Source organism: Lacerta agilis, chromosome 3, assembly GCF_009819535.1.
Source record: "Lacerta agilis isolate rLacAgi1 chromosome 3, rLacAgi1.pri, whole genome shotgun sequence".
In the NCBI taxonomy this organism is placed as follows: Eukaryota; Metazoa; Chordata; class Lepidosauria; order Squamata; family Lacertidae; genus Lacerta; species Lacerta agilis.
The window spans coordinates 75,649,944-75,663,663 of record NC_046314.1 but is presented as its reverse complement, the minus strand read 5'-3'; the positions used below and the strand labels follow the sequence as shown (position 1 = coordinate 75,663,663).

Sequence of the window (13,720 nt, the reverse complement as noted above, 5' to 3'; positions counted from 1 at the left end):
TTCCAGCATCTCCATTTCAGACTTCCAATCATCTTCTAATTGTAATTTCCAAAACTGTTTTCCCTTCATTTCTGGGCTCTCACCCCAGAAATCGGATATAGTATGTCTTTCAACCCTGGGCCTCTCACACCAACAGGATTTTCCCTCTTCTTGGAGTTGCGTAGTCACTTTATATTGTTGCTCAAATATTTCCTCAAGTTCCCTGGCAAGGTTTCCTTCCAGTTTGGTAAAGTTCTCAGACGTCTTTCCCGTTGCAAAACACTTTTCATCAGCATTCTGCTTCAACGATTCTAATTTCTGGTTTAACAGTTCTAACTTCAGAAGAATTATCTTTTGTCCATGGGTCATACCCGGATCTAAAGCCAGTTTAAAAACGAAACCAAGCATGGTAGAAGTAGGCAGGGGATATCAAGTTTCAGTACTTTTCCATCTTTAACCACAAGTTTCAGCCACCATTTCCCCCCAAATCAGGGTGAAAAGATTATAATCCAACATCTTAAAAGAAGAAATACTTCCAACTTCTTAGTTCCCCTAACGGGGATTCAGCCGATCAAACTTGTCAAAGAGCTCCGTAGAGACAATGTATCCACTAATGCAGCAGCAGTTAGAAACTTTGTTATTTTCTTCCATTCAGCAGGGAGAGGAATGGGCTTCCTTTTTACATTCCTCCCGGAAAGCCAATTGATAAATTTTGAGTCAATTTAACCTCCGTACTTATGGCTTACGGGGTTCTTCTTCTTTTTCTTCAAATTCGGAAAGAACAACATGCTCATTGCAGGCGGCAGCCGCCACTTCGCCAACCCGGCTGGGGCATAGCCTCCACAGCCCCGCGCCGTTGTCCCTTCACTCCCACCCCCCTTTTACAAGGGGAACGGGAGAAGGGTTCAGCGCGATTTTGGGCCAGCTGGAGAGCCCGTGCCACGGGGCGCTCGACCCGCGGTTTAACGGAGCCCGCTGTGCGGTAGCGGAGCTCCTACCCCCGGGAAGGCCAGGGTCGTCTCGCTGCCGAAACGACCCTTGACCGTCAGCAATGGCGTCCTCGCCGGAAGTCCCGAAAATTAGAAACATTTAATGGCTATATATCTGAATTAAATGTCAACTTAGGCAACCAGGTTAGCCCTGTGCCTTTCACTATCTCAGATTCAGTTTCTCCATGGATAAAATAAGAGTAATGTTGATTTGCCTCATAGGGTTATGAAAAGGAAAATGTTTAACTCTAGTGTTATAAGCACCATCAACAGGGAAAGGGGTGGAATGCTGCTTTAGACAATTTTGTCTCTAGTGTTCTAATGTGCAGTGGGATTTAATGCAGATGGCTGCATTTAGCAATGTTGAGTTATATTGTTAGCCAAATGATACAGGGATAAGTGAAGCAAACTATTGTGGATTTTCGACACCAACAGTATTCTCAGTCACAAAATAATAGCATTCAATTTTCAGAGAAAACCCTACGTCAAGGCACGGAATTATATGTTCAATTGTAAATGAAGAGTGAATGAAATTCAAGCAAGGTCTAGCTAAATTTAAATTGGGGGATTTTGTAAACCTGGTTTTAGAGGTAGGTTCAATGAGTCTACCATCTCTAATTTCCTTGTGCTCTAAAATGAAGAGGAGCATTTGCACATATATAATAACAATAACAATAACAATAACAATAACAATAACAATAATAATAATAATAATTTATTTGTACCCTGCCCAAATACATTAAAATATCACAGATTAAAAACTTCCCTAAACAGGGCTGCCTTCAGGTATTTTCTAAATGTCAGGTAGTCTACAGACTACAGGTTTACGTCTTTTTACACCACATACTAAACTTTCTAAAACAAAACTGAGTATGCATGGCCGTGGAAGATCGAGAATAAATAAAGATACCAAATCTTAGCATAACAGTACTGACTGCAATATTAAAAATAAGAATTCTTATGGCAAACCAGATTGTTTGAAAAGTGCACAAGGCAGTAAGGTTTTCTATATTGTCGGCCCCACTGTGCTTTCATCTCATTTGCTAAATACAAATTTGCATTTATTTATTTTTTACTCTGCATACAACTTTTTCAGTCCAGGATGACAAGCCCTTATCTTACCATAGTCAAATTATTGGATATGTAAGAAGTGTCCAGTTTTCCCCAGTTAATAATCTGCCCACTAATGAAACAAACCAGATGATTTTTTTTAAAGGCATGGTAACTTTTAAAAACCTATCTGCCTGGTATATATATAGCTATCAACAAAATAAGGATGCATGCGTACATATACTATTACACAGCAATTCTGACTGGTTCTTTAAAACTGCAGAGCTATCCTACATGGGTGAGGCAAGCTACTTGCCTGCATAAGCTGAAAGCACCCTTCCAGTTCTGAATCAGTAATGGTACCATATCTCTTTTCATTACATTTAATCAAACAACCTCAGTTATCCATCAAATGCATTTCCATGCCAGCTTACAAAATAGTGGCTTCCCACCTAGCCATCGATAATAATTCAGTTGCTGCATTGTTAACAGTTAAGCTCACATGGTACTTACTGCCAGGAACAAGTGTACATGACCTCCAAGCTGAATTCAGGGAGTGTCATTATCTTGTCTGTATCTTTACTGACGTAGACAGACTCATCTCATGAATAAATAAGTAGCTATCGAAGTCTTACAGCACATATAATCAGCAAAGTCATTGCAACTCAATGCAATGCCGGTGCCTCTTCACAATGCTACGCACAGGTTTGGGAAGAAAGACCCAAAGGTAAAAGCAGTCTGCCCTGAAAGGGTTAACATGCGATAGAAATAGCACTGAGATCAATTCACACAGACCTGCCCAAACTGGTTATAAGGATGTTAGAAGGAGCCTTAGTCAGCAGTACTGAATTAGCTGGGGGAAACGGAAAACTACACAGAGGCTACGCTAAACAGAAATTACAGGATATAAGGGGGAGATATTGCTATTATTGCTTCTTCTAATCAACTAAAAATTATGCCAAAAATTGCTCTGTACATTAGCTCTATTTTGATTATTCTCCAGCTGCACTACTTCAACACATATTTCATAGAATCTTAGAGTTGGAAGGGACCTCAAGGGTCAACTACTCCAACCCCCTGCAATGTCAGAATCTCAGCTAATGCATCCATGACAGATGGCCATCCAACCTCCGTTTAAAAACCTCCAAGGAAGGAGAGTCCAGCACCTCTTGTGGGAGTCTGTTACACTCCTGAACAGTTCCTGAACAAGCACGCTCCCTCTTCCATGTGACAGACCTTAAGATATCTGAAGATGGCTATCCTATCTCCTCTCAGTCTCCTCTTTTCCAAGCTAAACATACCCAGCTCCTTCAACCATTCCTCATAAGGCTTAGTTTCCACACCCCTGATCATCTTGGTTGCCTTCCCCTGCACATATTCCAGCTTGTCAACATTCATCTTATTGTGGTGCCCAGAACTGGACACAGTATTCCAAGTGTGGTCTGAATAAGGCAGAATATTTTGGTAGTATTACTTCCCTTGATCTGGACACTATAATATTAAAGCATTTTAGAAAACACTGGATTCAGAAGGAAAAGCGATACATCAGGACCAGTCCTATGATTACTCAGAGTAAGGCAACCATATCAGGTAGCAGACACTGCTTCAGCTACTACTTCAATTTATATTCCACCCTTCCTCCTGAGGAGCCCAGGGTAGCAATGATAAAACATTTTTTTAAGTGTAAAAACAGTTAAAACCGTTATCTTAAGCAGTGATCTCAGGGTGGCCAAGAACAGTGCCTTTCAGCAAAAGCCCAGATAAACAGGCATGCTTTTAGATTACTTATGACAGACACACCTCACTCACCAGGGGCACCATCTCCTAGGAGCTGAGCCCTTTGGCATGCTACACCCCCCAAAAAAAATATTTTTGCAGATTGCAATATTAAGTTTGCTTCCCTCCCCGAGACACATGAATTCCTAGTCCTGCCATGATGGATCAGTGCAAGTTGGTTCCACCTAATCCAGAATCCTTTTTCCAGCTGAAATGCTTCTTCTGTGGAAGCCCAACAAACAGGGCATGCCCACATTCCCCTGCTATTTCCCCCACAGCACCTGACATTAAGAGGTAGACTGCCTCTGAACTCGAGGTTTTGCCTCTGCATCATGACTCAATTATTTACACGCTTCTTTCCCCCCATAAGTGTACCTATTCCTGTGGCCTATGACCGCCACCGCAATCCTGTAGCAGCGAATGCATCCCATGATAATTGTACATTGCATGACAAAATGTTTCCAAATATTGTTGAACACTATGTGCATTCACCCCACAAGCAGCTCCCCTTCCCCCACTCACAACTTGGTTCTGGTCTGTGACAAACTTGCTCTCCAGGTAAAACATGTCCTCAAAGGCCTGCAGCAGTTCTAGGGTCAGTTAGGATCACCAACTCTCAAACTGCCCCTTAGAGGCATGTAGCGGAGCTTGGGGGGGGGGGAACTGCCACTGCTGCCATGGCAACCTGAGGCCTCCTTCGAGCACACACGCTATGGCAGCCACACGGGGACATCCTGTGTGGGCGTCTCAGTGCCAACAGCGCCCCCCTTGGCACATGTGTTACAGAGGCCGCGTCAGGCCAATTGTGGCTGAGGCCCCTCCATTTCACATGCATGTTCAGGCCCCTCTCCTGGAACTGGAACTGTATTTTGGACTGGCTCTGCTTTTGTGTTTGCACTGCACTGATCTTGTTGAAACCTTCTTGCCTCTTCCCAGCCCTCCCAATAAGCATACAGTCTTTTACCCTTAAGGTATGGTGAAAGCTTTGTTGTGCAGGATAGGATCATATAGAGCAACTGAAGATGGCTAGGCTGGTATGTTCCTCCTCCTATGTATTAGATGGAACTTTCAAAGACAGTGATAACACAGCTAATGTGTAAGGCCCCCTTTTCATACAGGAGCCCTTAATTTCCTTAGTCAAGAAGACAGGGCTCATTACCTAAACTAATTAGCATCAATTACAAGTTCATGAGGCTCCAGTACTTTGGCCACCTCATGAGAAGAGAAGACTCCCTAGAAAAGACCCTGATGTTGGGAAAGATGGAGGGTACAAGGAGAAGGGGACGACAGAGGATGAGATGGTTGGACAGTGTTCTCAAAGCTACTAACATGAGTTTGGCCAAACTACGAGAGGCAGTGAAGGATAGGCGTGCCTGGCGTGCTCTGGTCCATGGGGTCACGAAGAGTCGGACACGACTGAACGACTGAACAACAACAACAAGTTCATAAGTTTACTGTTCTAGCCAACAGCCACAGCAAACCTGTATTAGGCAATATTATTAATAAAATAATACAGAACATGCATCCTTAATATAAAAATCCATAATATAAAAAAGATTTTGCCAAGTTCTTGATCATTAAAACAGTTTCCCTTATGCATCTTGGCCAGCGCCAATTCTAATATTATTTTACCTTTTTAAAATCCAATTTGGCAACATCCATGATGTGAGAGAGGGAAGTTACCAGAGACACCAAGAAACTCAAATCCAGCTTGATTTGAGATTAAACTTCTGAAATCACAATTTATAGATTTTACCTAACTCCTTTTTCCTGATCCCCCACCCCTGCTAGTGAATAGAGGGCCACTCTCTGTGTTACACGACTATTAGTGCCACTCAAAAGAAGCCAAACCATTTCTGCTGGGGCATGTCTGCTTGCTTATGTAAAAAAGGGCTTCAGAAAGCGATCTCCTAGATATCTGTATAAGGGGGAGGCTAAGAGATAATGGGGACGTGGGTGGCGCTGTGGTCTAAACCACTGAGCCTAGGGCTTGCCGATTGGAAGGCCGGCAGTTCAAATCCCTGCAACGGGGTGAGCTCCTGTTGTTCGGTCCCAGCTCCTGCCCACCTAACGGTTCGAAAGCAGGTCAAGTGCAAGTAGATAAATAGGTACCACTTAGTTTCCTCCATTATTTATTTTAAGCATTTATATACTACTTTTCTTCTTGTGCCAAAAGGACAAGCTTCCTTGGAGTGAGAGTTCCAGAGGCAAGGTGCCACAAGGGGAAATGGGTCACACCCAATCCTGCCACAGAGGGTCAAGCCATTATGAATATTAATGTGTGAACTATCTTTAGTGATAGTTGATAAATATTCCCAAGAATTCACTGTGACTTACATCAAAAGTTGGTGCACTTTGCTGTGTGTTCTGACTACATGGCTCTCTGAAGCAATCGCTGAAGGGGAGCAGAAGACCCATTGCAATGATCCAAGAACAAAGCTTCTCTGCTTCTTCTTGAGGTGCATTGTCCTGCTGGCTGGATAGCTTTTCCAGCAGAGTTCGACCTGCAAAAATTAATGTTAAATGTTAAAGAAATAGTAACAATCCAACAACCCATTTGAACAGAACAACAATTTTAGTGGTTGAAAGCCACAATCAAAGTGAAGGCGAAAAGATGCTTCCTTGCAAAAACATTACTCCAACCAGTGTACACCATTCAGCTTGGCAGGGCAGTTTCTATAAACTGGTTCTCAGGTGCCTCTTGGAAATATAGCAGGTTCAGGGAACCACCCAGAAGGCCCATTGGATGCTCTGTGGAAGGACCTTGGCTTGGTCACAATGGCCATGGTGGCACGACAGCATGGAGGAAGAAGGGAAGCTTCTGTTTGGCTGCTTAGAAAAGGCACTCAATCATTTGCTCTCCTCTTTCTCCTTACCAGAGGAAAAGGGTTATTATGACACAACACGTTAATAAATCTTGCTATTGTATATTAGCTGTTATCGTTTCATGGTGTACTAAATTTTTATTAGCCATTCTGGAATCTCAAAGGTGAACACTGCTTTACCTCTAGTACAGTAAGACATTAAAATACATCAGGGTTTCTGATTCACAGATTTTCCACCAAATTTTGCTTTCAAGAGAATGGAGGGCCCATGGCTTGGAAGGAAATATTAAGGGAGAATACTCCTTAAACTGTATGTGCCGATTTGCAAGATTATCTTTATGTCCTGCATGGTTTACCAAGCGCAAACTGATCCAGGGAAGCAAAGAAAACCATACCATCACGACAATTTCACACCCACCATTTTGGATAAGTGTTCTAAACATGCAGGAACACTCTGGGGGCAAGGTGGATATACTTATGAAAATACTGGGAAGGTTTCACACAGTACTAGTTTCAACCTTTGTAGGGCTTTATGTCAATAAAGGCAGCCCTGAGATTGCTGGATGAAATAATGTTTTCAACTGAAACTATTTTTTGAATGTTTTCACTGTTTCAGAACACTAAAAAAATATGTATGTGTTTACCACAGGAGTGAGGTAAATTGCAGCCTTACCTCTGAAGGGTTAGCTCTTTTGAACATTAGGTTTAAGAGTTGGATGCTTGATGGTATTATTTACCATGATAGTTCTTGATATTCTGAATGCCTGGTACAGTTAATCAGCTTGGAATGAATCACCACAATTTATTGTTGCTTATGCTCGAGGAAATTCTCCCTAATGAGAGGCAAACTGCAAGATGATACAAATAATAATCTGAAACAAGTCATGAAATGAGCAGCTTGACAATGTTATTCCTCTTAGTCCAAAATGCTACATCTCTTTTTGGAGTCGTGTGAACTGGTTTCATATTGGTCCTGACAAATTAAAGCAATCACTTTCAACTGAGCCAAAGTACAGTACGATCACATCTTATAATTTGGGCAATTTCAACCATACACAGTTGAAGGCAGGCAGGTTGGAATTGTGAAAGTTAAATCCAAGCAAGGCAGAGAGCATAAAAGCTCCCTTTGTGCCAGGGCTGCTTGGGGTTACCTGACACAGAAAGAGCTTTGAAGTCCACTGCCTTACTTTGGAGGATGGGGGCAAGGGCAGCTCAGTGTGCCAGCTCTGGGATACCCTTGCAAAATCTTGCAGGGTGATCCAAGTTCCTGTGACCATCCCTAGCCTTTCAACTCAACATTACTGAATGATGTGTGTTGTCATGTATGGCTTTGTGGTGTTCCTATTTTAAAAGACTAAACAACCCTCCCACAAACTTCCAGAAGGGGGCATAACAGACCATAGGACATAGAGACCCATACTGTATAGGCAAAAAAAAAATGTTGCAAAAGTTGAAAGCTGTTGTCATATAGACAAGAGCTGCTTTAGAACCAATAGTCCATTTGGATATAGACATAAGAGAGCATCTCTCTAGGTACTCCTTCTAACCATTCCTTAACTGGAGATCCTAGGGACTGAAGTTCAGGCTGCATGCATAAAAAGCACACACTCTACCATGGATCAAAAGCCTTTTTCTGAGGCACAAGATTCTGGTAAGAAGGGGATGCCAAGGTTTGATGATGAAAGGAAAGGAAGAATGAGGCAGTAAGTAGACACAAGGTGGTATTCAACTAAGTCCTAACCAGAGTAGACCCATAAGAATTAATAAATCTTAGGTAGTCATTTATATTAATTCCGATGAGTCTACTCTGAGTTGACGACCACTCACAATGTCAATATGGTTTAGGAGATGGACATTTTGTGGGACAACCAACATGCTTATGTCTAATTAATGCACGGAGGGGGTAAGACCATAGATTAAGCTGTCCTGCCAGCTCACATTGGGAGGAACTAGGTCATCAAGCCTTTGTTCTCTTCCAGTCTACATGTGAACTTCAATGTGAGAGGCTGCTTCTTCCAGCCACATGGCTCTTACCAGTCTCTCTTGAATTCCTATACCAACCATTAAGGAACTTTCACTACGCTGGAACTAAGTTTTACTGCCTGTGCAACTTTTCTGAAGCACATGAATCTGACCTTTGGAGAGTTTGTAAGTAAACCATTTTTAACTTACAAAATGTGTCGTATTTTCTCATGCTGGGGAAAGAGGGGAACTTTGGAATGAACTCAGAAAGGCATATTTGAAAAGGTTAACAGCCCATATTTCCACACTTTATTTTGCTGAATATTTTATGATTTTAAATCTCTATTTGGGCTCTCTCACCAAGGAGTATTTGTCCCGAACCTGGATCTTGGCATCCAGGGAATTCTCCTTTAATACCTATGTTTTTCCCCTTGAACCAACATATTTTATATTGTTTAATAAATGGTCATTGCCCAACGTGCCCCATAGCACAATATGAAGGCAGATAGAAGGGATCATGGTTTGTAGATGTAAACAGCAAAGAAGGATTGGGGGTGCAAAAGATCAGGAACCAGAGGGCCAACATTTTTATAGGAGGAAATGAAAAAATAAGGGCTCATCCACGCAGTGGCGTAGGGAACCGCTTTGCCACCTGGAGCAGCAAATGCGGGGGGCACCCCCCAGGGGGCGGGGTACCGCTCCCTAGCACGCGCACCCTGACGTCACAACGCATACGCAGCATCCAGGGTGGAGTGCATGAGTTGCCGCCGCTGCGCCCGCACAGAAGGAGGGCCGGCCGCTCGTGCCCAGCATCACGGGTGGAGTGTGTATGTCTGCACATGCGCACTCCACCCAAGATGCCGGGCGCGAGTGGCCAGCACCCCTTCTGTGCGGCAGTGGCAACTTTTAAGGCTGCTTGCATGCTGCAGCCTTAAAAGTTGCCACTGCCGCACGGAAGGGGTGCCAGGCAGCAGCATGGGAGTGGGAGGGTGCTGAGTGTCACTCTTTCCCCAGGCTGGCACCTGGGGCGCCCTGCCCCCATCGCTCCCCCTCGGCACGCCACTGCATCCACGCATACCTTTTGTACCACACTTTCTAGGAACAGGTCTGCACTTTCCTGGTCCGTGTCTAAGCACTTTTTTTTTTTTTTTTGCCCTGCCGCTTTCCCAGGAAAACCTGCTCTTTAATGCTGAATCAGAACAAATGGCAATTCAGGCTTTCCGTGGAGTGTCAAAAGCATGAAAAAGCAGTGGGGCAGGGAGTGCTTGGACACAGACTGGAAAAGTGTGGACCTGCAACTAGAAAGTGCAAAAGAAAATTAGTGTGGATGAGCCTTAATAATAATAATTTTATTATTTATACCCCAGCCACTTTGGGAAACTTACAACACATAAAAATTGTAAAACGTCAGTCATTAAAAGCTTCCCTAAACAGCGCTGCCTTCAGATGTCTTCTAAAAGTCAGTTGTTTATTTCCTTGACATCTTGGGGTGGGCACCACCACCAAGAAGGCCCTCTGCCTCGTTCCCTGTAACCTTACTTCTCGCAGTGAGGGAACCGCCAGAAGGCCCTCGGCGCTGGACCTCAGTGTCCGGGCTGAACGATGGGGGTAGAGACACTCCTTCAGGTATACTGGGCCAAGGCCGTTTAGGACTTTAAAGGTCAGCATCAACACTTTGAATTTTGCTCGGAAATGCACCAAGAGCCAATGTAAGTCTTTCAGGACCCGTGTTATATGGTACTGGTGGACACACCCAGTCACCAGTCTAGCTGCCGCATTCTAGATTAGTTGTAGCTTCCAAGTCACCTTCAAAGGTAGCCCCACGCAGGATGCACGTAGAGGCTTAAGTTACCTTTTTTTAATGATTCTATACTGCCACATATCCCTGCATATTTTAAAGATGGCATGAAAGCAGGCTTATGATGCACTGCAGATGGACTTCTTGTATCACACAGAGTTGTCATAGATTTGAGAACTAATTTCTCTGCTACAAGGGGCGTCCTATAATCCTCCTTTGCTTTGCCTTTCATTGGTCTAGTTTCACTTCACTCTCCAAATTTTGGGGTTGTTGTTTCTTTTTTTAAAAAAAGAGAGATGGAGAGTGTGGAGAACTAGCCCAATGCCAGGTAGGGGTTAACTTTTCTGACAGTTAGAACCCTTAGGGGCGGGCTCAGCCTGGGTATAAAACACCCCTCCCAGTGGGCAGTAAGGCAGTTGAAGTGTGGGCAGGAGGAAGTTAGAGTTAAGTGCGGGGAGTTGAAGTGTGAGTCAAGAGATAGAGCTGGGAGTTTAGAGTCTTAGGTGGATGTTAGCAGAGAGGATAAAGAGATTGTGAAACGCATTGTTATTGATATTTAGTTTACTATTAGAGGTATTAGGCCGGTAATATTTAGAGGTATTAGGCCGGTATAGGACAACTGTTATAAGCTTATTGAACAACCTTTTATTTATCAGCAACCACAAGCTTTGTACGCAATAAACATCTTTTTCGTTCACAATATCCTCGTCTGTGGTGAATGGAGTAAGCAGGATCCAGCTAGTAGTCTGAAGGGCGGCAGCTGGGGACTGTTTGTCGTTGGTGCAGCACTCATAGACCGTAAAACGTCCGGGGGTGGGCTGTACAGGGCGAAGGGCCCGCGACATTAAAGTGGTGGCAGCGTCGGGACGAAAGATTGTCATAAAGTGGTGGTCACATTGAGATCAAAGATCTAAAGTGTTGGCAAGAAGTGCCAAGGTACAAGAAGGACTTAAGGGTGACGCATTGTGTGAAGTGTGAGGCTTAAAGAGGATTTAAGCAAACTTCTGTGAGACTCTACAATCTAGTCAGGAAGGGGATCGCATACACCTGGAAAGGGAGAAGGGGAATTCAGAGAGGAATTACCTGGCCCTAGGGTGTGGTGTGATAGCGCCTAAGACTGTGAGATTGTGAGAGAGTTACAAAGATACTTTGCGTTTGAAACTATTTCAGGCAGGAAAGTTTATAGTGAGAGGTCGGAAAAGTACGCTGGACAAAGTGCACTGAGGTAACTTTAGGCGTGACTTTGGACCTAAACTGTGGAAACTAAGCCTGGAGAAATAGTTTAACTGAAACATCCTTGATTTAAGTACAGAAATAATACCACCAAATAAATAGAAAATGCCACCTAGAAAGACTAAAACAGCTCTTAGGGACTCACAAGTAGAAAGCTCTGAAGAAGAAAATGGGGTTTCCCAGATTGAGGAAACCAGTACTGAAACAGTTAACAAAAATCCTACTGAGGGGACGAGTTTTAAAGCCTCAGAGGAATTTGAAAAATGGAAACTTGAGAAGGAATATAATTTAAAATTCGAGCTAGCGAAATTACAAGCTGAAAGTGAGAGAGAAAGAGAAAGGGAGGCAATGGCACTGAAAGAGAAAGAATTAAAGTTCCAAGCTGAGGCAAAAGAGAGAGAACTGAAAGAGAAAGAAATGACCTTAAAGTTACAAGCTGAAGCAAAAGAGAGAGAACTGAAAGAGAAAGAAATGACCTTAGCTATTGAGAGAGAAAGAGAACGGGAAGAAAGAGAATATTTACTAGAAATGAAAAGACTTGAATTATCAGCTGTAGAAAATAGAAACAACAACAATAGTTCCACACAAAATCCTAGCAGGGTGGATTTAAAAAGATTCCCTGACTTCAAAGATAAAGACGATCCTGAAGCGTTTATCATTTCTTTTGAGAGGGCTTGCGAAGATTTTGAAGTAAAAGATGAGGAGAAAATGCAAATACTGAGAGCGCGTATTAGTGGAACATTAACAGAGATTTATTCTCAAATGCCATCTGATCAATCTAAAGATTTTGAAGCATTTAAACAGTTGGTTTATGTTAGATTCGGAATTACTGCAGAACAACTGAGACAAAAATTTAGAACAATAACAAAAGTGCGTGAGGAAACATTTGCTCAACTAGGAGCTAAAACTACAAATTATTTAAACAAGTGGCTAGAACAGGAGGGTGCTGATTCTGTGGCGAAAATAAAAGAGGTGTTCGCATTAGAACAATTTTATGACACGATTAATACTCATCTGAAGTATTTAATTAAAGAAAGACGACCTAAAACCATCCGGGAAGCTGCTAATCTGGCAGATGAAATAAATGAAATCCGAGAACACGCTTATGATGCCCCAAAATATAAGGACAAACAGTGGGAAACAAATAAGTTTAAGAGAATGCAACCGCCCACAAAGTTTACCACAGAAACTGCCAAGAAAATTTTTCCCGCCAATGCAAATGTTCCCCATAACACGACTATGACAACGGGGGAGACTGAGGGAAAAGTAAATAAATATAGTGAGGGTAAAAGGCCTGAATTAATCTGTTGGCAATGTGGGAAAAAAGGCCATAGACAACTGGACTGTAGAACTGAAATCAGAACTAGGAGTGCAAATACTATCCCTCAGAAGCAGACATATTGTGTCCAAACTGTGGAGACAGAGCCAACTGCCAACATGGTTGCCACGACAACCGAGGCTCAGTCAGAGGCTGATGAGTTACCAGTGGCCCAAGTTGTGAGGTGCTATATAATTCAACAAGATGACATGCTATTACACAAAACAGGAGAAGAAATTTGGGTGAACGGTAAACCATATAAAGGCTTAAAAGACACAGGGTCTCAGATTAGTATTGTACATCCTGATTTGTTAAAGCCAGAAGACTTTATTAAAGGCAAAACAATCAGTTTAAAAGGAATATCAAAACAGCCAGAAATCTTGCCAGTCGCATTAGTTAATCTGACATATAAACAATGGTCTGGAAAATGGCAAGTAGCAGTTTCACCAGAAATCCCAGCTCCAATGTTAATCGGGTGGGATCTACTTGACCATGTACAGAGTGCATTTGTAATAACTAGGGCACAAAAACTGCGACAGTTACCTCAGGAGGAAAGGCCTGATACAATTGTTGAACTGACACAAGATACAAGTATAATGCCAGTTACAAATAGTCAAGCAGCTAGTTTTGCAGCCAAGCAGAAACTAGATACAGATTTACAGAAATATTTTCAAGCCACAGCCTTGAATACAGTATTAACCCCTGAAAGCCCGGAGCGGTTTATAGTCAACAATGGGTTGCTATACAGAGAGATTCTTTTAAAGCCTAATAGAGGGGGTAATGAAATCCA

General features: G+C 42.8%; 1 protein-coding gene across 2 annotated transcripts in view; it reads right to left on the bottom strand.

Moving 5' to 3' along the window:
• Positions 1 to 13,720, bottom strand: part of FMN2 (formin 2) — a 154,752-nt gene that overhangs the window by 120,143 nt on the left and 20,889 nt on the right. For both annotated transcript variants that reach the window (XM_033144343.1, XM_033144344.1), the window contains exon 3: positions 6,132 to 6,298. In XM_033144343.1, the coding sequence (XP_033000234.1) occupies positions 6,132 to 6,298 (167 nt within the window). The remainder of the gene's footprint in view (positions 1 to 6,131; positions 6,299 to 13,720) is intronic.